Consider the following 27816-nt stretch of genomic DNA (forward strand, 5'->3'; position numbering starts at 1 on the left):
ATCCACACAGTTGCCTGAGGCTGGAATCAAACCCAGGTCTCTGGCGCTGTGAGGTATCAGTACTAACCACCGAGTCTGCGTACAAAAAATTTCCAGTATTCAGCTAATTGTTAAATTGGCATTATGTGGCCAATGGGGATTAATCTCTACTGTTCATTGCAGCTTTAAGCCTGCTGCACTTGTTCAATGCTTGGCTTGGAGAACTGGCTTCACGAAAATTGACAAGAAAACTTTCAACAGGGATTACTGGGTTCTGAACAGGAGTAGAAGCTAATCTTTTTCCCAGGAAGAGCATACTGTAAAGCTCTGTGAAAACAATAAATCATTTTACACTTTAGAAAAGGTCTCCTGCTTCATCTTGTGCATGCAATGATCTGTGTGTGTGTCATTTAGTGTCAGGGAATGCAAGTTCTACAAAACTGTTTTGTTGCTAAGCGTGAGCAGTGGTGCAATATCCACTCTAGGGCCCAGCAAATACGGATTATAAACCCAATTAGGCCTAAAATGAGTCATTGCTTCACCTACTCAGGATATGCAGCCGTCACATTTGTGGGGCAGGACTGACTGACCAGCTGGTCTTTTCCAGCCTGTCATTTTTAAAAATATTTTCCCAATCCAACCATTACCCTTGGACATATTTCTTTAAAAACCCAACCACTATAATATCCAACTGGCAATACTTTTATTGATTATAAATCAAATAGGTAAATTAAGTTTCTGCTGCAGGCAGGTTTCAAGTTACTAAAAATAAACAATGAGGGCTAGATTTCAAATAAGTCGGCATCAAATTGTTTTAATATGTTCCAGAATGTTTATCCATGTATGATTAAATCCATCAAGGGGTGGCATGGTGGCTCAGTGGTTAGCACTGCTGCCTCACAGCACCAGGGTCTCCGGTTCGATTCCAGCCTTGGGTGACTGTCTGTGTGGAGTTTGCACATTCTCCCCGTGTCTGTGTGGGCTTCCTCCGGGTGCTCTGGTTTCCTCCCATAGTCCAAAGATGTGCAGGTTAAGTGAATTGGCCATGTTAAATTGCCCGTAGTGTTGGTGCATTAGTCAGAGGATGGATTACTCTTTGGAGGGTCGTTATGGATTTGCTGGGCTGAAGGGCCTGTTTCCACACTGTAGAGAATCTAATCTAATAAAAATAGCTACTATCATGGAATGTGAGCTGAAACCTCAGTTCAAACCAGCAAAGCTGCAAGTGATGGCCCTTCGATACAGGGAAAAGGAGGAAAAACAGTCACAGATAATTGAGCTGAGGAGTATACTCAACTGAGACATGAATAATAAATATCCTGTACTGAGAGAGACAAATAATACTGGTCAGTAATGAGAAGTAGCAGTTGGTGTGCTACATTGGCCTCAGTGTCACTGAACAAAGTGTGGTTAGAAAAGAAAAAAAACAATCAAGTTCTCTCTCTACCCCACTGCTTATGAAGTTCAAGGTCAAATACCAACTTTATCTTATTCCCTTAAATATCGCACACATTGGGACAGGAGATCCAGCCTGCATCAGTACCTCCGGGAAGAAATTTTTTTATTCCCTGATAAACACTACAGAAAATGCAAATTCTGTAAATTATGACAGTGGAGTAGCAGGACAGAAACCAAACTGGGTGATGTCAGAAAATAATCTTTTCATACAGGATGATTGACAGGTGAAAAAGGCTGCGTAGAATCATTTCACTTTTATGTCCTGTCCTGAGACAGCTGAGTGAATGGGCAAGGCTGTAGTGACTGTAACACGATCAGCCAGGTGGATCTCACAGAATATCAGGACCCTGATTGGTCCAGATTAACAGCCCCAGTCTGGGAGCTCTGCTGGACAGATATGATCAGGGGTTCTGCTCACTCTCGGAGCCAGCTCTGATCTAGCTGGGTCAGTGTCATATACTATGCACGTGTAAATAAAGTGTGACTTGGCAATGGGATACTGGCCTTCGTGTATATATTTCGGTGGCAACGAGTGTTATTAATTATGTAGCAATGCAAAAACATCTTCTTGCCAAAGCCCAACTGGACTTTGAACAGGAGCCACAATTGGCTTTTTTATTAGAAAACGTGGCAAATACAGCTTGAGTTACAAGATATGCCGATGGAAGTGGACTGCCAATCTGACTGAGCTTGGGGAACACCACTTGAGTGAAGGCAATTGCATAGCCTCACTCTAGACATACCCTGAACACAGGAACTCCAGGTCAGCCCACAACAAAATCCCAAAACAAAGCCCAGCCTTGGCCAAATGGTTAAAATTTTCTGGAGGAGCCGGGCTGGCAGGTCATTGTTGTTGCTGCCAGTATGTTGACATGAGACAGCAAAAGGATCAACTAGACTTGAACTGAGTAAGAGAATTCAGAAACCAGGATCTAGGAGAGTGCACACCCAGAGTGGAAAGTCCATCTATTGCTGGCTTGGAACAGTGAAATTCCTTAGCAACATCCAAATCAAAACCAATCAAGACAAATGACTAATCAATGATCACCCAGTTCTAATATGCCATTTTCCAGTGCACGATGGAGAGCACTTTATAAGGGCGACCCAGGTTTCCATTTATCTGTATGCTAACAACCAAGACAACCAATAAAGAGCATTTAGAGAACTTGGACATAGTATTTAAACATTTCTGCCAGGGAGATGTACACCTTAGAAGGGAAAAATGTGTTCCAGGCACCGAAATGGCCTATTTGTTCTACAGAGTTGACAAAACAAGGTTACACCAGTTGGAAGATAAAACGAAGACAATCAAAGGTGCTCTGGCTCCCATGTCTGTACCAGAGTTTAGTTCCTTGCTTGGGTTGGTGCATTTTAAATGGAAAATTCATACATAACCTGGCCTCTATCCTGCTACGCTTACAACTTCTACTGAAAAAGGGTCAGCCTTGGAATGGTCTCACAGCCATGCTGCTTTTAGGAAAGAGAAGCAGCAGCTATACTCATCTAAGATGTTGGCGCACTACGAGATGTGGTGCTAACATGCAATGCAGTGCTGACGCCAAGTGAAAATATGCCCAGATGGAGACAGAAGGCTTGGTGGTCATACTTGATGGGAGAAAGTTCCACCAACACTTTTCTAGATGTCAATTCATAATAGTAACAGACCACAAACCTCTGCTAGAGCTACTTAAAGAGGACAGGGTGGTGCTGCCCATTGCTTCAGATTGAATTCTGATTCTTATTGCATACAATTACAAGTCGGAACCCTGTCCGGGAGATCAAGGGGCAAATGCAGTTCCCTGGATCCGGCTCCCACCGACTCCTGCTGGTGCTGCCACTAGATAAATCCATTCTAGTATTAAACTTTCTGGACACACTTCCCATCACCACTGACAAGATCTGACTGTGGACACAAAGGTCAGCCAGGTGTTTTTCATAGAATATGAATTCCCTAATTGAGGGTGTTAATCTGGTCCAGTCAGGGAGTCCTGGCTGACAGAAACAGAATAGGAGAGTCCGAGAGCTGGAAAGGGCATAGAGGCGGGCTGCCTTAGAGTGACGGAAGGTAGGAGGGACGGGTGCACTTTTTAAAAATGTAATTGGACTGGCTTGTATATATTTGTTATTGTTTTGTGGTGACTGATAGTGGGATTTGAAGTTTGTCATCAGTTCCTGAAAACTGGTTGAACGATAGGGTTTGGGACCTGGTTTTGCTGCCCCTCTCCCTTGTAAATTGCTGTTTTTCTGTAAACAGCTGTTAATTGTTTTGTAAACTGTGCATTGTTTAATAAAATTACATTTAAAAAAAAATGTAACTAGGGAAAAAAAACACAGGAGTTTCAGGGGTTTGCTCACTTCAGGAGCAAGCCCTGAGCTAGTTGTGTCAGTGTCATATACTAGGCATAATTGGTGAATATGAAAACGATCTAATGCTATTTAGTACAAATGGGGCTAGTGTCAAATTAATTATTCTAGGCTGAAGAGAAATGAGACAACTACTAAACAAATTGTGTTGGCAATTTGCTTGGTGACCAGATTCTAGTCTACGTGGAGTTAATTCAAAGGCCTTTTCTGCTGGACTCCTCACTATGTATTAGGAATATAGAGAACTGCATGGACAGGGAGCACTGGTGCTGAATGTTGAAATCATATGTCAATCATAACACAAGGACTGCATTTCACTGAACGTCACTGAAAACAGTTTTCAAACTTTACTGGAGGTAGAAATTGTGACAAATTGCCTGACTTCTTTCTAGAATCATTTTAAAGAAAAAAATATAACTTTTCATTTGGATAATTGCAAAGCTTTGATTTTTAAACCTTCCTACCCAATCAAAGTTTATCTCTTCTGTGAAGCAAAAGAAGTCTTCATGTATCTGGTGTGTTTTGAAATAAAATGTTCCTTTACATTAAAAGAATCTCTTGATCTAAACATCTATTATCCATATAGACAAATGCTCCATGGTCTCAAGAAATCAAGATATACAGGAATTCCTGCTCCTATTTCATCTATCCTTATTTTTCATCCATTTGGAAGTGGGTGTAATGCATAAAAACCAATGCTTTTTAAAATTCTCAACTTCCAAGCAAATTGCCAACAGTTTTTTTTAGTAGTTGTCTCATTTTTCTTCAACCTATAATGATTGACACTTACCCCATTTTACTAAATAGCATTAGATCACATTGATATTGTTTTATGTGCTAGACATTTTAGAAAAGCTGAAGTGAATCTCCCAGAGAGCAGAGAAATCTGATTCGAGATTTCTACTGTGGTGATCCTGGAGTTTAAACAATGGTTTGGAATTGGACTAATGGATTCGAGGAGTTCTCATCACTTACATAATGATAATTTGAATTGGCAAGAAGAATGTAGACTGTGGTTGTCAAAGGGCTTACATGATTATACTATCTTAGAAAATTAAAATCTTTGAGTTGACTCTACAATTGCGAAACTCTATTATACAGCTATAGTTAAGACTGCTTTCAATTTTGGAAGCCTTGCCCAGTCCAGCTATCTTCAGGAAACTTACTGCTTAAGAGTACAGAGATTAGTAAAGTGGGCAAGAAAGGTTTTAAAGAGTTGATCTACTTTGATGAAATCTGAAAGAGTTTTGCTAAAAGGTGTCATGAATAATGAGAATATACCGGCCACTACAGCGGACAGCTGGAACTGACAACCGGAAGCGGCAGAGACAGGCCACTATAAATGCTGGAGGAAACAGCACAGAAGCGCTTCACAGGAGGCTCCCAAGCACTGAGGATGTCACCTAGACGGGGGACGAAACGTTTGCAAGACAAATTCCCAGCTCGGCGAACAGAACCACAACAACGAGCACCCGAGCTACAAATCTTCTCCCAAACTTTGAGAATTACCTAGTGTCTTGGTAGGTCTGCTGGACACCTTCAAAGAGACTATAATTCCTCAGATGCAGATCAAAGTGACCCCTGAACTTAAATGCGCCATTCTCCCGCTGAACATATAACAAAAGCTGATGTATAGGCGAGGATATGTTTTCAATAGATTCACTGACTGATTATTCGAATATCCCTGCAATTGTTTTAATACATTTTAAATTAAATATAGATCTGTGACTTTGTCTATTATTTACTATGCGATTTATTTTAACAAGATCAATGCCCCCAAAATGCATTTCCCTATGAAATTTTCCAAATGGGAACTAAAAGTGAAAATAAAGTGAATCCTTAGGTTTGAAGCTTCTTATTCCAGTGTTCAGTTGGTTAGCAATATTGAATGATCTGCATAACAACAGTGACTCATTTTTAAAGCAATCTATTGGCAAAATGTCCAAAGGGTGTGAGAGGCTATTTAAACACAGGTTCTTTCTCTCAAAGATAAAAAAGAACAAGGTCAAGATAATACTACTCACAAAATTAAAAAAAAACTTCAATTGCCAAAACTAATTGTCCCAATTACTGGAAAATAATATCCACTTTTCTCAAATCAGCACAAAGCCTACATGCAACATTCACGCACTGCAGTGTCTTTCAATTCCCTTTGAAAAGCAAATATAACACTGGCAGGGTGAGGGTGAATGCAGCATATGTCAGTATAGTGTTATACACAGAATTTGCTCGGATATGTGATTCTAGCCTTTTCTCAGTCTCTGCTAAGCCATCAATCATATTCTCTGTAGCAAGAATCTGCCAATCCTGTGTCAATCCTGAAGATACAGTCTGTGATGCCTTAGCCTGTGTGACAGATTTTACTGTCTTAATGTCAGATGCCATCTTTCCAAGTGCCTGTTCCACACCAGTTAATTTCAATCCTAGTCCTTCTAATGCTGCACTGGTCTGTTTTGAGGAGCTTGCTTGTTTCTTCAAAGCATCCATGACATGATCTGGTTTCAGACCAGATTCTGCTTTTTTCAGTTTAGTGGTGGCCTCCTTACCTGCTTGCTGAAATGCACTTTCATCATGTACTAGCTCCTTCAGACTTGTTACAAGTGTACTGAGTTCTTGGCTTTGAATTTGGTGTACGGAGGCTTGCTCTTTAAGAGCTTCTTGCAAGTTAATTGGCCCTTTCTGTGCCTCAAGAAGTAATCCTTTCAGCTCCTGCAAGCGAACTCTGTTGATGTAGGTTGATCCCAGAACCCCGATCATTGCACCCAACACAGACCCAATCACAGACCAGTTTTTTGTTCTCTCTGCTCTAGTCCGCTCTTTCTCATGGCTTTCTCGCACTGCTGCAGAAAAGAGAGCGAATGTTTCACGCTCCAGCTCCTCTGCATTTTCATGAGCTGTTCGGTGCCGTCGCTCTTCCTGATCAGAAAAAGAAAATTACAAGGAGGCTTAATTTTACACTTTCCATTTAATAAATTAGGACAGGTATCATTACATGAGGGGACAAGTAATGCGGCTAAAACAAGGTTGGGCTCAGATTATTCAGATCAGATTACACAGCTCCCTCAATTATCCGAATATCAGTTATTCCAAATATCGGATTATCTGAAGGAGATCTCAAGGTCCTGATAGAAACATTACATGAATGAGCTGTTTCAACGGTGATTGTGTCTTTTGTTTACACTGATTAAAAACGATCTCTGCCGAGAACAGTCCTGGACATCGATGGGAACCCAGGCACCGTCACCAAATGACAGATGTCCCACCCTCTCTCCCTCTCCCCACACTTTCCCTGGAGTTCTACATAGGGGTGCATGCTAAACCCCCTTTCCCCAGGTATTCTCTCTAACATTGCCCTGTACAGGGCAGAGGTGGAACTTGTCAAAAAGTTGGAATTAAAAGGTTGTGTGTGTGGGGCTGTCTGTGTAAGTATGTGTGCTATTTGGAGACTTAGCCCAGAAAGGCAGCAGCAGTCTTACTGTTGGTGTCCAGTCCGGCTCCCCTGGAGGGGGAGGGAGGTGGCAGAGGCGCATGGGGAAGTGAGGGGGTGGTGCTGGACAGGGTTGGGGGGGTGGGCGGAGGGGGCAGTGTTGGTTGGGTTTGTGGGGGGGTGGGTGGGCTGGGGCCAGTGTTGGACAGGTTTGGGGGGGACAATGCTGGTCAGATTTGGGGCGCGGGCGGGGGTCCATTGGACAGGGTTTTGGGGGCAGGCATGGAGCAGACGGAGTTGGGGGGGCGGGGCCTCGCGAGCAGTGTGCTGCAGACTCCTGAACAGGGAGCAGATTTAACAGAAAACTCTTGACCCCCAGAGAAAAGGCATTGAATCAATTAACCGAATATTTAATTATCCGAACGAAATAGTACCCACCAACCTCGTTCGAATAATCAAGGTTCACCTGTATTCAGAATTCTATCATATATTACTGTCATAGAACATTGATGGCAGGGTCCTTGTGCAAAGTGGTAATTACCCTATCTTTGAGCCAGGAGGCCCATGTTCAAGTCAACTTCCTCCAGAGGTGTGTCATAACATCTCTAACATTTGATTAGAAAATATCTAGGGCTCTTGTGGTTGCAGTGGTAGTGTCCCTATGTCTGAGTCAGGAAGTTCAGGTATACATCCCAATTGCTCCAGGGATGTGCAATAGCAACTCTTAGCAAACTGACTTAAAAGAAAACCTAGAATGTTTGCAGCCCAGAAAGGTACCATCTGGCCCACTGCTTCTGTGCCGTCCAAGAAATGAACTGTTCAGCCTAATCCCACTTTCTAACCTTGGATTCGTAAACCTGTAGGATTCACCAGACCCCAATCACCCTCTCAGCAAAAAAGCTTTTTCTCGTCACCCCTCTAACTTTTCATCCACTCACTCTAAATCCATATCCCATAGTCACTGAGCACTCTGAAAAGGAAACAAGTTCTTCCCATCCACTCTATCCAGGTGCTTCACAATGTTGTACATCTCAACCAAACCATGCCTCAACCTCTTCTGCTCCAAAGAGACAATAACAGTCTATCCAAGTTTCCCTCATTGTTGCAATTTTCCAGTTCTAGCAACCTCCTCATAAATACCCTCTATATTCGCTCTGGCAATTGCATTCCTTCTGTACTGATGTAACAGGAACTACATGGTGAAAGCAGCAGTTGTACACAAAGACTAAAAAGTGGGATTAGGCTGCACAGTTACATTTCTTAGCAATTGGTCAAATGATCTTTCTGGTACTCACTTTATGGTCTAACTGATGGTTTATACCGGTGCAGCAAAAGAAACCTCTCTGTTCTGATAAAATCAATAAGATGGTTAATAAGGGCCTTCTTAGGCCTTCTGAAACCACTGTATCAACTTCTGTTACTTTCAAATTGCGACATTCTCTCCAGGATCCTTAACTTTCTCTATACTTCTCACTGTCATCCCATTATTTGTTTCATTAAAAAAAAACAAGTCAAATGCTTTGTACTATTTTGATTTACAAACAGCCCGAATCTTAGCAGGAACACAATGAAAAAAATCGAGAAGTAAAATGAAAAAAAAAGTTCCTCACCTGTAGCAGCTTATGCTCCTGTGTGGCCAGTTCTAGATAGCGATTGTCCTCTCGTGAGACTCTGTCTAATCTGTCTCGAACTTCCTTCAGTTTCGACTGCTGATTTTCAAGGGTTTCCCGACTCTGTCGAACAACACCTCGAGCCACCATGAAAGCTTTCTCTGCCTGACAGAAGTAGCACACCCAGTCAATCAAAACAAGTTTGGTATAGTGAGCCTTTTTACACTGGAACTCTAGTTTACTTTGGACAGTTCCAGTGTCTTGTAGTGACTAAAAACGTTATTCAGATTTAATAGTGCTGGAAGAAGATAGCATTTACATGTCATTTTTAATGCAACAAAAGATCTCACAGGAGTATTAACAAACAAAATTTGACACAGTCACAGGTGGCCAAAAGTTTTGTCAAAGATGATAGAGATACTATTTATTAATAATGATTTGATGTAACACTTGCTTTCAGTGGTTTGACATCAAGCCACAATCAAAACATCCTCTTGGTTTATATAACCAAATCCCATTTTTATCTGCTAACAAACCACAATCTTTGTATTTCAATTCCAATGAAGGTTTATTCCTGAAGCATTAACTTTGTTGTTAATTTCCAGATGCTATTTGACCTGCTGACTGTGTCCACTGCTTTCAGTTGCAAATTCAAATTTCCAGCATATGAAACACGTATATATAAATATACAATAAAATTCCACCTTGTAAGCTCTTTACAGTCATCTGATATCTGCATGCACACATATTACAACAGGGGTCATTCCATTCTTTTTATAGGGAAATCAAGAGACACAGGACAAGTATGGAAATGTGGATGTGAGGAATGTCAAATCAGTAATGATCGTATTGAATAGTGCAGCAGGCTTGACGTGCTGAATGGCCAACTCTTGTTCCTCTTTCTTACGGTCTTGTGCTGCATGATGCACAGGACCCCTAACTTTCTTTTTTAAGCTCCTTTGGTAAATGGTGTTAAGACCACTTGGCACGCCGTCAGCAAAGTCAGCACAGACCAGGAATAAAACTTGGTCATTGGACCCAAAACAATAACGCTGATTTCTTTCCACCGATGCTGCCTGACCTGCTGAGATTTTCCAGCAATTTCTGTTTTTATTTCAGATTTCCAGCATCTGTAGTTCTTATGGATTTTTGAGAATCTTTCTGCTATTCAAATCCTTAACTGTACTGGCCAGCAGTCTACAATGGGCCCAGGGTAATACTTTCGGTCCCTGAATTTAAACCTATCATGGCAGTCTGAATTCCGTTAATAGATCTGCAATATAAAGTAGTCGGAGTGCTGGTGAACATGTCAACTATCATTAATTGTCATAAAACTCATCACTAATCGTCTTTTAATGAAAGAAACCTCCTGTCCCCACCTGGTCTCTCCTACATGTTACTCTCGGCCTGTGGTTAACTCCTAACTGCCCTCTGAAATGGCCAGGCAAGCATCTCAGTTCAGTGATAATTAGGGATGGGCAACAAATTCAGTCTTGACTGTGATGCCTACATTCCACGAAAGAGTAAAAATTTAAAAAATTAAATTAAAATTTAAAATACTTTCACTTTCTCTCCTTGCCAGTGAGAACAGGTTTAACTTTTTTAGGTATTCTTCACAATCTAATGGTTTGATGCTATCTGGACCACAGGTTACATATCAGCATATAAATAGCAAATGAAAGCAGCAGCATAATACCTCAGTGACTTTGAACTGTGCCTCTTGCACCTCTTTCAGTCCAACAAACTCCTCATATTTCTCCCACATGGAATTGGTTGTGATTCGAATATGCTCTACAGCCTTTTTGCTTAAATCTTTGCTCAGTTCCACCCACTGCAGCTGCGTAGTGGTTTCATATGGAGTTTTGGAGATGGGTTTTTGGGTGGGCTGTGAGCAGTAAACTCGCACTCGAAGATTGTTGCTTCTTGCAACATGGAAGCAAGATACACGGGAACACATCACACTGAGCAGCTGCCTCTTCATCTCGGAGTTCACTTCAAAGGGATGTTATTCAGCCAGGTCTACAAGCAACAATCTGTGAATACAGAGACAAACATGACTTACAGACCTCATTCAGCAATGTGAATACTAACCAGCATTTAGATAGAATTTAGATAAAATGGCAAGTTGCTTCACAGAAACAATATCAAATAAAACATGACATCAAGCCACATAATGAGATATTAGGGCGGGGCCTTTGGTCAAGGGGTAAGCAAAAAAGGTTAGAAAAAGTGAGGCAGAGGTTTTAGAAAAGGCATTCCAATGTGTAGGCAGCTAAAGACCGTTCCCTCCACGACTACGTGGTCAGGTCCACACCCCCAAACAACCCACCCTCCAATCCTGGCACTTTCCCCTGCCACCGCAGGAACTGTAAAACCTGCGCCCACATCTCCTCCCTCACCTCTATCCAAGGCCCTAAAGGAGCCTTCCACATCCATCAAAGTTTTACTTGCTCATCCACTAATATCATTTATTGTATCCGTTGCTCCCGATGCGGTCTCCTCTACATTGGGGAGACTGGGCGCCTCCTAGCAGAGCGCTTTAGGGAACATCTCCGCTTTAGGGAACCCGCACCAATCAAGCACACCGCCCCGTGGCCCAACATTTCAACTCCATGCCGAGGACATGGAGGTCCTGGGCCTCCTTCACCACCAGACGCCTGGAGGAAGAACGCCTCATCTTCCGCCTCGGAACACTTCAACCCCAGGGCATCAATGTAGACTTCAACAGTTCCCTCATTTCCCCTTCCCCCACCTCACCCTAGTTTTAAACTTACAGCTCAGTAACTGTCCCCATGACTTGTCCGGACTTGTCCTACCTGCCTATCTCCTTTTCTACCTATCCACTCCACCCTCTCCTCCTTGACCTATCACCTTCATCCCCTGCCCCACTCACCCATTGTACTCTATGCTACTTTCTCCCCACCCCCACCCTCCTCTAGCTTATCTCTCCATGCTTCAGGCTCACTGCCTTTATTCCTGATGAAGGGCTTTTGCCCGAAATGTCGATTTCGAAGCTACTTGGATGCTGCCTGAACTGCTGTGCTCTTCCAGCACCACTAATCCAGAAGCTAAAGACAGTGTCAATGTTAGTATGATTAAAATTAGAAATGGTCAAGAAGCCAGATAATTTGGCAGATATCAGAGGTCTGTAAAGTTAAAGAAAATCACAAAGAAAGGGAGGGGAGAACATGAGCATTTTAAAAATTGAACTGTTAGTTGGGAGTCAATATAAGTCAACAAGTATAGAGGTGATTGATAAATATGAGAGTCAGTGTGTCAGTTCTGCTCCCTGTGTTCTTTAGATGACTTCTAGTATAAGGAGGGTAGAATGTGGAAGGGCAGCCAGGACAATATACTGAAACAGTCAAGTCTACAAAGGGGTGAATGAGATGATTTCAATAGAGCAATAGTGAAAGAGATTGAAATCGTAAATCATAGTAATTTTGCAAGTAGATGGTTAACATTCATCTTCGGGTGAAACAAGGTCACAAACAACCCTTTGCTGTTTGGTAATGAAAAGCAGCTCTCCCAATTACTCTCTACTCCACATATACCAATTCATCCATTCAAGGTTAAAAATCATACAACACCAAGTTATAGTCGAACAGGTTTATTTTGGAAGCACTGCTCCTTCATCAGGTGGTTGTGTAGTATAAGAGTGTAAGACTCTGTGTCTTATGATCTTATACTCCACAACCACCTGATGAAGGAGCAGCGCTCCGAAAGCTTGTACTTCCAAATAAACCTGTTGGGACTATAACTTGGTGTTGTGTGATTTTTAACTTTGTAGGCCCCAGTCCGACACCGGCATCTCCAAATCATGACTACTGTCGTCCATTCAAGGCATCGTCTAAAGAATGTAATTGAGTTGTTCGAGAAGCATGAACAATGTAAATCTTTCACTCGTTTGTTTGAAAACATCTCATTCACTTCAACAAGTTACTGTAAAAGGAAAGGAATAATTTGCTTTCAAATCTCACCAACATTCATTGACAGTTATGATTTAAGTCCTGTTCTATCATTGTATTGTTAAGGGTTCCACTATCTCGGCCATGGGAAATGCAGGGTTGTGGGGTCTGGGTGAGATGCTGGTCAGTGTGGATTCGATGGACCGAATGGCTTGCTTCCACACCGTAAGGATTCTATGAGACAATGCAACATCGCTGTTCCACACAATGAGACGACCAGTCACTTGCTACAGCTTCATACCTTTGCTTCATCAAACTCACACAACCCGCTCCGCGACAGAAGTCACAGGCCTTTGGGGTTGGGAGTAATTCACCTCGCGCTCCTCCGTGCGACAAGGCTGGCTCCTTTTTAAACATATATAGATCGCTCTCGGTGTGAGTGGCAATTGCAGCACAGATTCCTAGGCCCAGGTTGGAGTTTTTGTGCCGACTGCCGCATTCCTGCTGAGAGCCTCTGTCTCCCTCACCTACCCCCAACACCCCCCCCAGCTCCGACCTTTCACCCCCGGCTCTGACCTTTCACCCTCACTGCGATCACGGCGCCTCCGCTGAAAGGAACCGGTTTCCCTGGAAACCGCAGCCATCCTTCCCCCTCCCCCTCGCTCGCTGCCGCCCACCTTGACAACGGTCGTTTGCTACTCCCTCCCCACCCAGCACCCCCACGATCCCAGCGACATTGCAGCGAGCTGAAACCATTACATTTGAACTAATTTACGAGAGCCCCGCCCCGCCGCCCTCACCAACCGCAAACGCATCCACTCAGTTCACCATCCGCGTCAACCGATTCGTCCAAATCATTCCGGCAACTGACATCTCATATAGAAAGAAACCCGGCAGTCTCCCCTTCTGTTTAGAATGTGTTATTCGTACTTTTATTTCCAGTTATTGCCATTGCCACGGAGTGTCCGTTTCGGAATTAATTCTTTCGAAAGTGCGGGTGATAAACCAGTCACTGTATTTGCTCTCCGGATTGTCACTCCCCATCGCTCCCAGCAGATTCGCCTCTTTCATTCATTCTGATAATTCAGGCAGCTGGAAAACAGAGTTGCTTGTGAGCGCTCAGAATAAATGGACCAGGGCAAATCGTCGCAATGCATATATTTCTAGTCAGACTTTCCACTTTGCGCCTTGCGTGTTTTATTCCAGGAAATTAATGTGGTGTGGATTGTGTTGAATGTGCTGTATACTGAATGCAGAGTCAGTTGTTGGTGGAGGAGGCGCCTTTGTTCCATCTTGTGAGTGGAACCCTGGGTTAACATTCAAACTGAGGGGGAAAGAGCCATTTGGTAACAGAGAGAGGGTAGGGGAGGCTGGAGCAGGTCTGGACTCTGTGTCTGTGTGAGTTTGGCTCTGTGTTCAGTCTCCTCCTGAACCCTGGCTTCCTCTGTGTGTGAGTGGGGGTGGGGATGCCCATGGGAGAGATGCTGTTGTTATGGAGCCCACAGCCTGGTTCCTTTACTGACTGACTGGTGGTGATGGGCCTGCTCTGGAACAGCACACTGCAAATCCCCATCATCTAATCACACACACCATCACCTCTCTACACTGACATCACCACAGGAGCACAACAGAAATGATCCATCCTCTTAACTTGGTAATATACTTAAATATGTATGTTTTTCAGTTGCTCTATTCTTAAATGCTTAACCAGTCCAACTCCCGCTCCTCAGTTATAAATATTTGTTATACAATATGCTGATAGATGGAAGGAAACTCAAAGAACAACTTTAATTTTGATACATTTTGTCATTTATTTGCAGAGCTGATGTTTTGTTGAGGCTGCCAAAAGGATCCAAGTGTACTATGGCTGATGTGGTTTTTCAGCAAATAGTTGTGGAAAATTGAAAATTTAGTTCACAATTATTGTGCACGTATGCTGATTTGGCAGGCCAATGCTGCTATTACCATTGAGCTGGTTATGCTTATGTTTGTTCTGCTAAGCCAAGAGCTATCTCCCTGATATGTCATTGTTGGAGTTAAAAGTTAACTTGCAGTTTTGTGAATATATGATGAATGACACAGATAGAATTGGAGTCAGAGGCTTGTTGGTATTGATTTGTCATTTGGTTGCAATTAAATTTGTTCTTTGTTTTGTATGAAGGATGGTATTTAAAGCACCATTGAAAATGTGGTCAATGTCTTGCTTGCAGCATGAAGTTATACTTTTGCTAATGTGTTCTGTGTGTGGAGTATTTTTTTTCTTTATTCATACATGGAATGTGGGCATTGCTGGAAAATTACAGCATTTGTTGTCATCCCTAATTATCATTGAATAGAGTAGCTAGCAAGGCATTTCAGAGAGCATTAAGAGTCATCACATTGCTATCGATCTGGACTCCCATATAGGCCAACCAGGTTAGGATGGCAGGTTTTTCTTCCCTAAAGAAAGTTAGTGAATTAAATGCATTTTTGCAACAATCAATGACAGTTTTATATTCCAAATTCAAATTCTACCAGCTGCTGTAGTGAGATATGTCCCCAGAGCATTAGACTAGATTAGCCTAGTTCACAGACTTTATCACTACACTGCCATCATCCCATTGGTGCAAGCATTGGATTTGAAATATTTCAGACAGATTATTGTGTTGTTTATCTGACAATTACTGCTGTGCACACAACACTGAACTTGAAAATGTTTGTGGTACTGCACAATTTTATAGGCATTGCCCATGGATGTTTGTTTTATGCAGAAAACGTTGGATCTGGCATCCCTGGGTCAACACAGTGCTGTGCACAGACGATGTGCCTATGTGAATCACTTCACTTTGAATGTGGTTGATTATCACTTGGAGTTGCATCTGTCATTGCTAAAGAAAGGTTGTAGCTTTTGCAATTCCACTTTGCTCCATGAACATTCAGTTTTCAAGCCTTTTATTGATTACTGGCTGATCTTCCATGATATTGCTCTAGATTGGCTTATTGAATGACTGGGGCTGTTTGTACTGTTCAGCTATCAAGTCAGCCTGTTCTCAGAGCTGAAAATGTGTTGCTGGAAAAGCGCAGCAGGTCAGGCAGCATCCAAGGAACAGGAGAATCGATGTTTCGGGCATAAGCTCTTCAGGTTCTCAGACCACTGCTAAGGTGCTTTGCATCAAGAAGTTATTTCTGTTAGTAATTTCTTTGGCTTTTTTGGAACTAAACTGAAATGGAAGTGTTTAACTTTCTGATAGCTTCTGCCCTGAGGTAAAAGCCAGAAGACAAGTAGGAAACGCTTGGATTGATTATGTTCTATTGTTTCAGGGTATTCCATTCTGATATGTTTTGTGCAAAGTAAGATCTAATGAAAAATATAACATTGAGTTTATGCACTTCCAGATGTAGTTCTAGTATTTAAAAACATGTATTGCTGAATGTTCTACATGTCCCTTTCTTTGTTTGCAAAGCAAGTGGCTTAACTGCTTGTTCTGCAGCCAGTACCAGTGGCTGTGCCATTGAAACCCTCAGGGTTGCAAACGCAGTCCTGGCTGGCATGGTGTATTTAACTAACACATTTAACCTATGATATGAAATGGAGAAAGTCTTACTTTTATGTCAGATCACTTGTTATGTCTTTTATGAATATATGATTAGCTTGTTCCAAAACCTGTTTGAGTGCTGTCCTGACCAACCTCCCACTTGGGACCCCTGTAAACTTGAGCTTATCTGCAGGTGAGCTGCTCACTTCCTAACTCAACGGGTGTTATCACTCACCTGTTCGTTGACCTACGTGGTGGGCTCCTAGCAATCACCAGTTTTTAAAACTCTAATCCTTGTTTTCCAATCTCTCTATGGTCTGTCTCCTAACCATCTTTGTCAACCACTTTCAGCACAACAATCCTTTGATACCTCTGTACTTCCCCCAGTCTAGCCTTTGGACAGCCCTTTTTAATACACTCTACCTTTGGCAGCCATGCCACTGCCTGGGCCTGAAGTTCTGAAATTCTTTATCTAAACCCCTGGAGTAATCTCTGCTTCTTTCAGATGCTCCTTAAAACCTATGTGACCAAGATTTTTCACTTGACTTTATATTGCTTTATGTGGCTTCATGGCAAATTTCATTCGATAATGCTCCTGCAAAGAACTGAGAGATGTCTATTGTTTTTGCTGTGGCAGGGTTAAGTTTCCATAATGTCATCCCATGAATAATTATTTGAAACAGCAACGGATTTAGTCTTGAAACACTCAGAATTTTGACTGTATGAAAGGAGACAAACTCACTTTTCTTTTAGATTAGATTCCCTACAGTATAGAAGCAGGCCCTTTGGCCCAACAAGTCCACACCGACCCTTCAAAGAGTAGCCCACCCTGACTTTATATATTTACCCTATATTTACCCCTGACTAATGCAACTAACACTATGGGCAATTCACCTGGCCTGCACATCTTTGGATTGTGGGAGGAAACCGGAGCACCCGGAGGAAACCCACACAGACATGGGAAGAATGTGCAAACTCCACACAGAGAGTTGTCTGAGGCAGGAATTGAACCCGGTTCCCTGGCACTGTGAGGCAGCAGTGCTAACCACTGAGCCACTGTACCGCCCACTTGACCAATAACATTTGCAAAATACTTAAACATGTGGCAATTCTTATGTGGCAAGTTGTCAATAACTAGTTCAGGAAGCTCTAAGTTGAGCCCATGTATTTTTCTACAAGGAAGTCAAATTGTGGAATGGACAAAATTGTGCACCAGTTGAGTGCATATCCTAATTGTAAACATGAGTTATCTGTTAGATCGTAGGAGCAGTTTGCACCTCCATGCTCAGATTTTAGAAGGAAGGAACTGGGTTCACAAAGGAAGGAATAAATATAGTTCATAAAATTTAAGTTAAAAGTTAAAGATAAAAATGCCAAAGCATTTCCCTGGATTTGTCAGTGTTTGAAGTTGTGATATGTTAAGGATCCTTGCAAATTACCATTCTGTTTTTCTGGTAAGTGATGAGTTTGAACTCTCTGGGGATTTTATATATTCAGTGACCAAGGTGATACTTTCGTTTCATGGCAGCAATGTTGAAATCTGAAAGGTCTGCAGCGAGTTCTCAAGTTCTGCAAGCAGTCATAATTAAACAGAGGATCAATAAACAGGAGTGCAAGACAAATGTGGGATATTGACATGGATTTAATTGTGGGATAATTTAAATTGTCCAATTAGTGCATCTTCCTGGGTTTGTTCCCATTCTGATATCTTGTTATAGAGTCATAGAATTGTACAGCTTTGAAACAGATCCTTCGGTCCAACCAGTCCATGCTAACCGTAATCCTAAAATCATCCTATCCCACCTGCCTGTGCTGGACCCACATTCTTCCAAACGTTTCATGTATTTATCTAAATGTCTTTTAAACATTGTAACTGTGCCCGCATCCACCACTTCCTCTAGAAGTTCATTCCACACGTGAACTACTCTCTGTGTTAAAAAAAAAATTTGGTCCTCATGTCTTTTTAAAATCTTTCTCCTGTCCCCTTAAAAATATGCTCACTAGTCTTGAAATCCCTCACCCTCGAGAAAAGATACCTGTCATTTATCTTATCTGTGCTCCTCATTATTTTATAAACCTTCATATAGACACCTCTCAACCTCCTAAGCTCTGGTGATAAAAGTTCCAGCCTATCTAGCCTTTATTTATAAGTCAAGCCCTCAATTCCCAGCAACATCCTGATAAATCTCTTCTGAACCCTCTCCACTTTAATAATGTCCTACCTATAACTGGGAAACCACAACCAGACACAGTACTCCAAAAGCAGCCTCACCAATGTCCCGTACAACCTCAATATAATGCTCCAACTCCTATACACAAACACCTGAGCAATGAAGGCAAGTGTGCTAAACACCTTCTTTACCACTCTGTCTACCTGTGACGCAAATCGTTTTTTGACCTTTTCAAGTTTTTCCTGTATGATTCAAGCATAGTAATGTTTAATGTGCTGAAGGAAACTCCACACAGTCAGGTGCAATAGTTGACAAGTATACCATCTAAAACGAAACATATTTATTACAACTTAAGTATATGCTACTGTGATTCAAAACTGATAGTACATTCGGTCATTCAGGCACCGCAATAGCATTAATGTCATAAGGAACTGAATGCTCTCTAGCTCAGTTTAGCACAACACTGAAAAAAACATGAGCTAGTTCAAACACAGCAGTGTGTTGCTACCAGGTGACATTGCTCAGTCTGCCTAAACTTTTCACCCAATGTCTTTGCACCACACTGTGCTGAGTGAATCCTGCCCATTCAAGGCACCGTTGACTTGTTCAGTAAGATCATGAATAATGAATGGTCTGTGACAATTTTCCATCTGTTTTTATTACAGTTGCTACTGTGCTCCCTATTGAGTAAATTACAATGGTTAGGTAAGCCTTGTCACATACTGGAAATAGATTAAATTGGTTAAGTATCTCAAGTGCAATACTTTTGTTTTATTTGGTTATGAGCTGAAAATGTGTTGCTGGAAAAGCACAGCAGGTCAGGCAGCATCCAAGGAGCAGGAGAATCGACGTTTCGGGCATGAGCCCTTCAGGAATGGTTATGTTTGGTTATACCCACTCAGCATGGTCAATGAGCAACTACATATCTCAGCACCACGTCTGGTTTTGACACATTTTGTGATTCCAACATCTGGCTGAAGCAGAGCAGTACTTTGTCTCATGACTTGTCAACTTACCATTAAACTGACCTGACTTGTGAAGAACATGTACAGCTGACGCTCAACTTGTTCTCCTAACCTGTCACCCTGTAATCATGCAAATTATCCTTGGTAGTAATCTTCCTAACTCAAAAAATATTTAGATCAGTAGATTAGATCAAGTCCCAAATACTTCAATTTCAGGGATATAATATTAACAACCAAGCACAGCTTGTAAAGAAATGTCAGAGAATTCCAGAAAGGTTACCATCTTATGGATTTTTATTTCCTGCTGGAGTCTATTCCCCAGTGGCACAACTCCATATCTTGAACTCTGTAATTCAGATGATGTTAAAAGATTGTATCTAATGAGACTGTCCTGTTGATATGTAGTATATAACACTGATTTGATTTTTGTTTCTGTTTTCAGGAATAGCAGGATGGGTCTGGACTTTGATGTGAAAACATTTTGTCACAACCTGCGTGCAACCAAGCCTCCTTATGAGTGCCCGGTGGAGAGCTGTCGGAAAATCTACAAAAGTTACAGTGGCATTGAGTACCACTTGTACCACTATGATCATGACAACCCCGCTCAGCAAACCCCAGTGCGGAAGCCTAAGAAGAAGGGGCGTAACTCGCGGACGGGCACACAGCAGTCTCCGAACCCGTCGGAGATCTCCCAGTCACCGACCCGAGAGATGCTGACATATGCTCAGGCGCAGCGCTTGGTCGAGGTGGACATTGAAGGACGGCTGCACAGGATTAGCATTTTTGATAATCTGGAGGTGCTGTCAGAGGATGACACGACAGCAGAGGATATTGTTGAGTGCAACAGCAACAAGGAAAACGCAGAGACTCCGACGGCAACCCCGAAAGCCAACAAGCACAAAAACAAGGATAAGCGCAAGGACTCCAGCCATAACACCAGTGCTTCTGCTACCAAACTGCCTGAAGTGATCTATCGTGAAATTGACCACAGTGCGTCAGATGCTCCTCCCCGCCCATTGTCGTATTACCGTTACATTGAAAAGTCTGTAGAGGAATTGGATGAGGAGGTTGAATACGACATGGATGAGGAGGACTATGTTTGGCTGGACATCATGAATGAGAAAAGGAAAAACGAAGGAGTGAACTTTATTCCACAGGAGGTGTTTGAGTACCTCATGGATCGGCTGGAGAAAGAATCCTACTTTGAAAGCCACAACAAAGGAGACCCAAATACATTGATCGATGAGGATGCCGTCTGTTGTATCTGTAATGATGGCGAGTGCCAAAATAGTAATGTGATTCTTTTCTGTGATATGTGTAATTTGGCTGTCCACCAGGAATGCTATGGAGTCCCCTATATCCCTGAGGGCCAGTGGCTCTGTCGTAGGTGTCTGCAGTCTCCTTCACGGGCAGTAGATTGTGCATTATGTCCCAACAAGGGTGGTGCATTTAAACAGACAGATGATGGGCGATGGGCACATGTAGTCTGTGCCCTGTGGATCCCAGAAGTCTGCTTTGCAAACACTGTTTTCTTAGAACCAATTGACAGTATTGAACACATCCCACCAGCGCGTTGGAAGTTGACTTGTTATATCTGTAAGCAACGAGGGTCGGGGGCATGTATCCAGTGCCACAAAGCCAACTGTTACACAGCATTTCATGTGACCTGTGCACAGCAAGCGGGACTGTACATGAAGATGGAGCCTGTGCGGGAAACTGGTGCGAACGGCACCTCATTTAGTGTACGCAAAACGGCGTACTGTGACATTCACACACCACCAGGGTCAGTACGTAAGCCTCCTGCTCTTTCCCATAGTGAAGGCGAGGAGGAGGAGGATGATGAAGGAGAGGACGGGAAGGGGCCCAGTTCAGAGAAAGTGAAAAAGGCCAAAGCCAAGTCGAGGCTAAAAATGAAGAAAGCACGGAAGATCTTAGCAGAAAAACGGGCTGCAGCGCCTGTAGTTTCAGTACCTTGTATTCCACCTCATAGGTAAGTGTGTTTCAGAGTGTGCACTTTGTAATGGATAACTTGTTAGTCTGTGAATTGGATCTGAGCTGTTATAGGTAGTTGTCAGCTATGACTAAATAATACAAAGCTGTCTCAGTAGGTATTAGACTTCAAGGGGTTAACTTGTTATGCTAATCAGGGAGGGGTGGTTTGAAAATGCATACCAAAGTCCCCATGAGTGAGGGCAGTGTGTGATCTTTCTCATGACATGTACATTTTATTTAACATCCTTGGACATTTGCTGAACTAACAGTTGTTAATGATGCCTGTTTTTAATAAAACAGTATTTTTACGTGAATTGAAACAGATAGTCGTATTGGAGGAGAGAGTTAATATTTGGAGTAAGTACTGGACAGCACATGTTCCAATGTGTATTACAGGAGATTTTAGCTGTGGATGGAATAGGCTAATGTCAAACAGTGACTGCATTGGGAGAAGAGCCTGTCAGGAGTTACTAAATCTGGCAGTGTGAAGGAGATGAATAAGTGCACACCAGTTGAAATAAATTTATCCCAAGAGACATGGGATTGATGATGGTATCTATGTTGGCATTAATTTACTTCCTCACTCTGGCTCGATAACTCTGAGCTAAATTTGACAGAAAATATCAGCAGCAGCAGCAGACAGGATACTACTGACAGTTTTCCAAATTAAAATTGCAAGTCATCAATTTAGTGTTTTTAAGGATGCATTTCAAAAAAATGTTGCTGTCTGTTAGCTGTTACTACATCTAGGGATATAGTTGGCAGAGCAAAACAGTTACCCTTAAGGCTATGTTTATACCTTTGCGAGTGGCCATTACAGAGCACTGGGGAGCAATTTTTAATAGCATGTTAACCTCATAATTATAACTAAACTTACCCACTGGCCCTGAAAAGCTAACTATATATTTGTGCAATGTTATATTTCTGTCTAAAGCTAAATAAATTTTGCATATTTCAAAAAAGACTTAAAAGAAACTCCTTTTTTGCATATTTGCATGGACTAAGATGGAGTCTAAAACAATCATAATTGTGTAGAACTTCATTGAAAATTTGAATTAAAAGTGAGGTGATTCACCACAGCATAACCAGCCTCCCCTCTAGCCAAGCTGTTCCAGTACAGTTACAACACTGTTATCAACCTAACAATATGGAAAATTGTGCAGCTACATCCTATACACAAAAACCAAGATAAATTCAACCTGATCAGTTACCACCGTAAGAGTCTAATGTCAGTTATCAGCAAGGTAAACAAAGGGGTTGTCAATTGTGCTATCAAGCAACACTTTCAAAGAAATGTAACGGTGTTACAATTGAGCAAAGATAACTACAAAGAGATGAGGGAGGATCTGGCTAGAGTTGATTGGAAGGGGAGCCCAGGTCCTAAGATGGTGGAGCAGCAATAGCAGGAGTTTCTGAGGATAATTAATTCAGGAGGCACAACAGAAATTCATCCCAAGGAAGAAGAAATATACTAAGGGGAGATTGAGACAACTGTGACTGACACAATGTGTTAGGAACAGCATAAAACCAAAAGAACAAACATATAATTGGTAATGATTTGTGGGAATCCAGAGGATTCGGAAGTCTTTAAAAGCTAGCAGAGGACAAGTTAAAAAAATACTAAGGGTGGAGAGATAAAAAATGAGGTTAAGCCAGCAAGTAATATAAAAAAAATTGGAAGAGCTTTTCTCAGATATGCGAAAGGAAAGAGACCAGAAACCGGACTGCTGGAAACTAAGGTTGCAGAAGTCGTAATGGGGAACTAAGAAATGGCAGAGGAACTGATTAGGTACTTTGCATCAGTTTTTGCATTGGAAAAAGCTGTAGAATAGAAGCAGAAATTCAAGAGGATTAGGGAGTGAGGTGGCTATCACTAAGGAGAAAGTGCACAGGAAGCTGAAAGGCCTAATGGTACATTAGATAGAAAAAAATCTAACCTATCTAATAAATCTCCTGGACCGAATGGATTACGCCACACCGTTCTGGAGGAGATAGCTAAGGAGATCATGGATGCATTGGTAGTGATCACTGGTCAGGGAGCATCCCAGAGGACTGGAAAATGGCTAATGTAACACCTGTGGTTAAGAAGGGAGAGAGGCAGGAGAAAGGAACGTACAGGTCAGTTACCCTGACCTTGGTTGTTAGTAAGATTTTAGAGTCCATTATTAAGGATGAGGTTGTGGAGTGAAGTGCATGGTAAAATAGGGCTGAGTCAACCCGGCTTTATCAAGGGGAGGTCATGGCTGATAAATCTGTTGGAGTTCTTTTGAGGAGGTAACAAGCAAATTAGACAGAGGAGAGCCATGGATGTGATATATTTGGATTTCCAAAAGGCCTTTGACAAGGTACTGCACAGGAGGCTGCTAAATAAGGTAAGAGCCCATGTTGTTAGGGGCAAGGCAGTAGTGTGGATAGAGGATTGGCTGACTGGCAGAAGCAGAGAATGGGAAGCGAGGGTGGGAAGCCAGTGACCAATGGACTCCTGTAGGAGTCAGTGTTGGGACCACAAATATTCACATTATACATTAATGACCTGGACGAAGAAACTGAGGGCATTGTTATGAAGTTTGCAGATGACATTGATATAGGTGGAGGGACACGTAGTCTTGAGGAGGCAGGGAGGCTGCAGAAGGAATTGAACAAACTAGGAGAGTGGGCAAAGAAGAGAGTATCTTGTCATCATCCCATGGCATTCAGTGGTATCACCATTGCTAAATCTCCCAAGATCTGTGGGATTACCATTGATCAAAGACTGAAGACCAACAGCAGTCATACAAATGGGCGGCACGGTGGCACAGTGGTTAGCACTGCTGCCTCACAGCGCCAGAGACCCGGGTTCAATTCCCGCCTCAGACGACTCTCAGTGTGGAGTTTGCACATTCTCCCCGTGTCTGCGTGGGTTTCCTCCGGGTGCTCCGGTTTCCTCCCACAGTCTAAAGATGTGCAGGCCAGGTGCATTGGCCATGCTAAATTGCCCGTAGTGTTAGGTAAGGGGTAGATTTAGGGGTATGGGTGGGTTGCGCTTCGGCGGGGCGGTGTGGACTTTGTTGGGCCGAAGGGCTTGTTTCTACACTGTAAGTAATCTAATCTAAGTAATCTAATCTTAAAAAAAATACACTCTACAAAAGCAAGACAGAGGCTAGGAATTCTGTGGTAAGTAATTCACCTGTCTGCCCAGAGTCTGTCCACCATCTATAAAGTGCAGGTCAGGAGGGGGATGGAGTTGCCTGGAAGGGTGCTGTTCCAATGACACTCAAGAAGCTTGACACTATACAGGATAAAACAGCCTGCTATATTGCAACCCATCCAGCACCTTCACTATTCACTCCCCTCACCTCAAATGCATAGTGGCAGTCAGGTGTACTGTTTACAAGATAACTGCAGAATTCATCAAGGCTCCTCCAACAGCACTGTCCAAACACATGACTTCTCCCACCGAGAAGGACAAGGGCAACAGATGCATGGGAAAACCAGCTGCAAGTTGCTCTCCAAGTCACACAGCATCCTGACAGAATCATAACACTATTCCTTCAACATTGCTGATTCAAAATCTTGGAGCTCTGTTCTGAGTAGTACTGTGGATGTGCCTACACCCTAAGGAGTGCAGTGCTTCAGGAAGGCAGCTGACCACTGCATTCTCAAGCGCAATTGTGGATGGGCAATAAATGCTGGCTTAGACCATGTCGCACATATGAACAAATAAAAAAGGAATTACCTTGTTGCTATCTGAGAAGATTTCAATAGTTGACCTGTTTACTGATGTCCATTTGACTTGGCAGCAGAGTTAAATTGTGATCAGGAGACAAGAAAACCTTGCCATAAGAATTGCTAGATCTTTGAGGGCTGCTTTCTTTGAGGTCAATGGCACATGCTTTTATTTTAACTGCAAAACCTTTTAGCTGAATGAAACTTAGGATTGTGATATTTAAACACTTGAAAGTCCTGGGTGACTTTCATCTTCACAGAAATTGAGATAATCAAATTGGCAGAGGAAGAATTCAGAGTATATTTGGGACAGTTTCTAGAACAATATGTTGAATGAAGTCATCTGGTGCTGTGTAATGAGGCAGATTTAAGAAATGCTGTTGAAATGAAAGTTCCCCTTGGAAACAGTGACCATAAAGTGGTAGAACTTGGTATTCAGTTTGGGATGTGCAGGCGAGGTGGATTAGCCATGGGTAATACAGGGTTACAGGGATAGGGTAGAGGGGTGGGTCTGGGTAGGATGCTGTTTTGGAGGGCAGTGTGGACTCAATGAGCCAGATGGCTTCTTTCCTCACTGTAGGGATTCTATGAGAAAGGCACGTGTCCTGAATGTCTTAACTACCTTATTAAACTGCTCTGCCACTTTCAGAGATTAATGGACATGGACCCTGAGATTCCTCTGTTCCTCTGAGCTTCCTAATGTCCTACTGTTCATTGAGTAGTCTCTTCCAAAGTGTATCACCACACTTAGCACGGTTAAATCCCATCTGACCAATTCTTTATATCCTCCTGTAACTGAAGACCTCCTTCCCCGCTTTTAACCATCTGGCCAATCTGTGTGTCATCTACAAACATACTTCTTATTCCAACCCTGTACACATATTCTCATTTCTATCATTTATATACATCACAAGCAATAAGGGGCCCCGCACTGACCTCTTTATTATGCCACTGGATACCAGCCTCCAGTCACACAAGTAGCTTTCTACCATCGCCCTCTGTCTCGTGCCACTGCACCAATTTTGGATAATAATGGCAGAGGATTTGAATAAGTACTCTGCAGGAGTTTTCACATAGAAACCAAGAATAGCACTTCAAAATTACTAAACAATCAAGGCACCTTCACTGATGTTTTCTTTGCAGATTGAAGGAATTAAAATCTGTATTGCAGGGTGTATTTTCTTGTCTCCCAATACAGACAGAAGGGAGGAGACAAAGAGAGCTAAGCCTTGGTGAAAGGCTCATTGCTGTCAATACTTCTTCATTTTTCATCAGATTAAGTGCTCTGTTCTCACCTTAAGGAAGACCACACCCATTTCAGTTACTTGTCAGTGCAGAGCTGCATGTTGCTATATTATAACGTGTAACTTCATAATATTTCCCTGACTAAGGGATTCCGATCTTCTGTATCCTTTCAGATTAATGTAATTGAATTAATTTGTAAGATTGCCCTCTTTAATGTATTATATTTTCCCAATAGGATAAGTGGGGTGAAAGCTATGGAACCATTTAGGAGATAGTTAGACACTGATCAGAGATGTAGGTTTTCTGTGGAGAGTTGGAATACGAGATGGACTAACTTGTCCATCCTTTTGGTTTGTCATTTTTTCTTCTGTCCGTCTACTTCACTATAATAATGACACCTAGAGGAATCACAATTTTAAGTTGCTTTGCTTATGTATCTATCTCACCAATTAAAAATAATGCACTGCCTTAATTGCCTGTTTTTCATTATGACTGTAGCAATATTGAATACAGTAATGGATATAATGAAGTGATATGTGTTTGTGAGAAATTATTTCTTGTCTGTTAGCAATGCATGCTGTAGTAACTTGTATGCTTCTACAGTGAAATTGATAGGATTTAAATTGATTTCTAAAAGAGCATTGTAGTTGTAGGTTTGTGCTGGTGAGGGTCAGTTAGTGATTAAATGCTGTGCAAACAAGACCTTTTTTTGGCAATAGTGTAAGAGTATGATTGACGTAGAGGAGGAAGAGATAGTATAGAACAGTCATTATAGAGGACTGGATTATGATAATGATTGAATCAAATAAATGCATCTGCAGAAGTTAATGTCGCCAGGCACTCATTCTCACAGTCCAGTTCCCTACAATGACTGTGCAACTTTGTCATTTCCTTTAGTACAGTCATACTCTTACACTGGCTTGTCAAATATCAAAAAAAAAGTGAGCTAGGCAAGACAGAATTCAACTGCAAGTAACTGCAGTAAACTTAGCCTATAGTTACATTGATCATTAATGTGTGTATATTATATTATGTTATGTTAATAACCTTATTCTAGCTTCAGCAAGAACAGGAAAACAATTCAACGGAAATGTGAAATGAACAGGGGTGTTCAAACCCTGTGGTTTAAGGTTTAGCCCATGACTGCCCATGCTTAGGTTGGTGAGAGCTGAATAGAGCAGACTGCCTGCCTTTGTGGCTTGTGCCATGATTGATATTGCGGATGTGGTTGATGGAAATTCAAAAAAGGGTTAAAATTAAAACCCAGTACAAGAGGAGACAATGAAGCTCACTGTGAAAATGACAGTTGTGCAATCTTCAAAATACAGATGGATGTTGTACACACTGTTCAGCAACACGGCAGGGCAGTGGCACCAACTTTTTTCTCTGTATGAATGTTCAAATCATTGGGAGAGTTAAAAAAAGCAAAACCTGTGATTTGCTTGTGCCGTTGTGCTTGAAAGGACTTGTGGAAGTG

General features: G+C 42.2%; 2 protein-coding genes across 6 annotated transcripts in view; one reads left to right on the top strand and one right to left on the bottom strand.

Annotated features, from left to right (window-relative positions):
* Window positions 1–2000: 2000 nt before the first annotated feature.
* ccdc51 (coiled-coil domain containing 51) lies at window positions 2001–13697 on the bottom strand. Of its 4 annotated transcripts, none has more exons than XM_072582010.1 (4): window positions 13677–13697; window positions 10535–10871; window positions 8839–9003; window positions 2001–6717 (listed from the first exon to the last, which is right to left on the bottom strand). In XM_072582010.1, the coding sequence occupies exons 2-4, from the start codon at window positions 10817–10819 to the stop codon at window positions 5944–5946; spliced, it is 1224 nt and encodes a 407-aa protein (XP_072438111.1). In that variant the 5' UTR covers window positions 10820–10871; window positions 13677–13697; the 3' UTR covers window positions 2001–5943. The 4 variants fall into 4 exon arrangements, with proteins under 4 accessions (XP_072438111.1, XP_072438110.1, XP_072438108.1 ...); XM_072582009.1 differs by lacking the exon at window positions 13677–13697 and adding an exon at window positions 13323–13365; XM_072582007.1 differs by lacking the exon at window positions 13677–13697 and adding an exon at window positions 13048–13289.
* Window positions 13698–13882: 185 nt separating this feature from the next.
* Window positions 13883–27816, top strand: part of brpf1 (bromodomain and PHD finger containing, 1) — a 60475-nt gene continuing 46541 nt past the window's right edge. Inside the window, exons 1-2 of one of the 2 annotated variants that reach the window (XM_072582013.1) lie at window positions 13883–14400; window positions 19840–21387. In XM_072582013.1, coding sequence (XP_072438114.1) covers window positions 19850–21387 — 1538 coding nt within the window. In that variant the 5' untranslated portion in view covers window positions 13883–14400; window positions 19840–19849. The remainder of the gene's footprint in view (window positions 14401–19839; window positions 21388–27816) is intronic. The other variant, XM_072582012.1, reaches the window with a different exon arrangement.

Source organism: Chiloscyllium punctatum, chromosome 12 (assembly GCF_047496795.1).
Source record: "Chiloscyllium punctatum isolate Juve2018m chromosome 12, sChiPun1.3, whole genome shotgun sequence".
Lineage (NCBI taxonomy): Eukaryota > Metazoa > Chordata > Chondrichthyes > Orectolobiformes > Hemiscylliidae > Chiloscyllium > Chiloscyllium punctatum.

What these genes read in the sequence shown, in the direction of transcription:
- ccdc51 (XM_072582010.1), bottom strand. Translation starts at nt 10,819, where the DNA reads ATGAAGAGGCAGCTGCTCAGTGTGATGTGTTCCCGTGTATCTTGCTTC. An exon ending in CACAGTTCAAAGTCACTGAG is followed by an intron (nt 9,004 to 10,534) that starts GTATTATGCTGC and finishes TACTTCTGTCAG; the next exon opens with GCAGAGAAAGCTTTCATGGT. An exon ending in AGGAGCATAAGCTGCTACAG is followed by an intron (nt 6,718 to 8,838) that starts GTGAGGAACTTT and finishes TTTTCTGATCAG; the next exon opens with GAAGAGCGACGGCACCGAAC.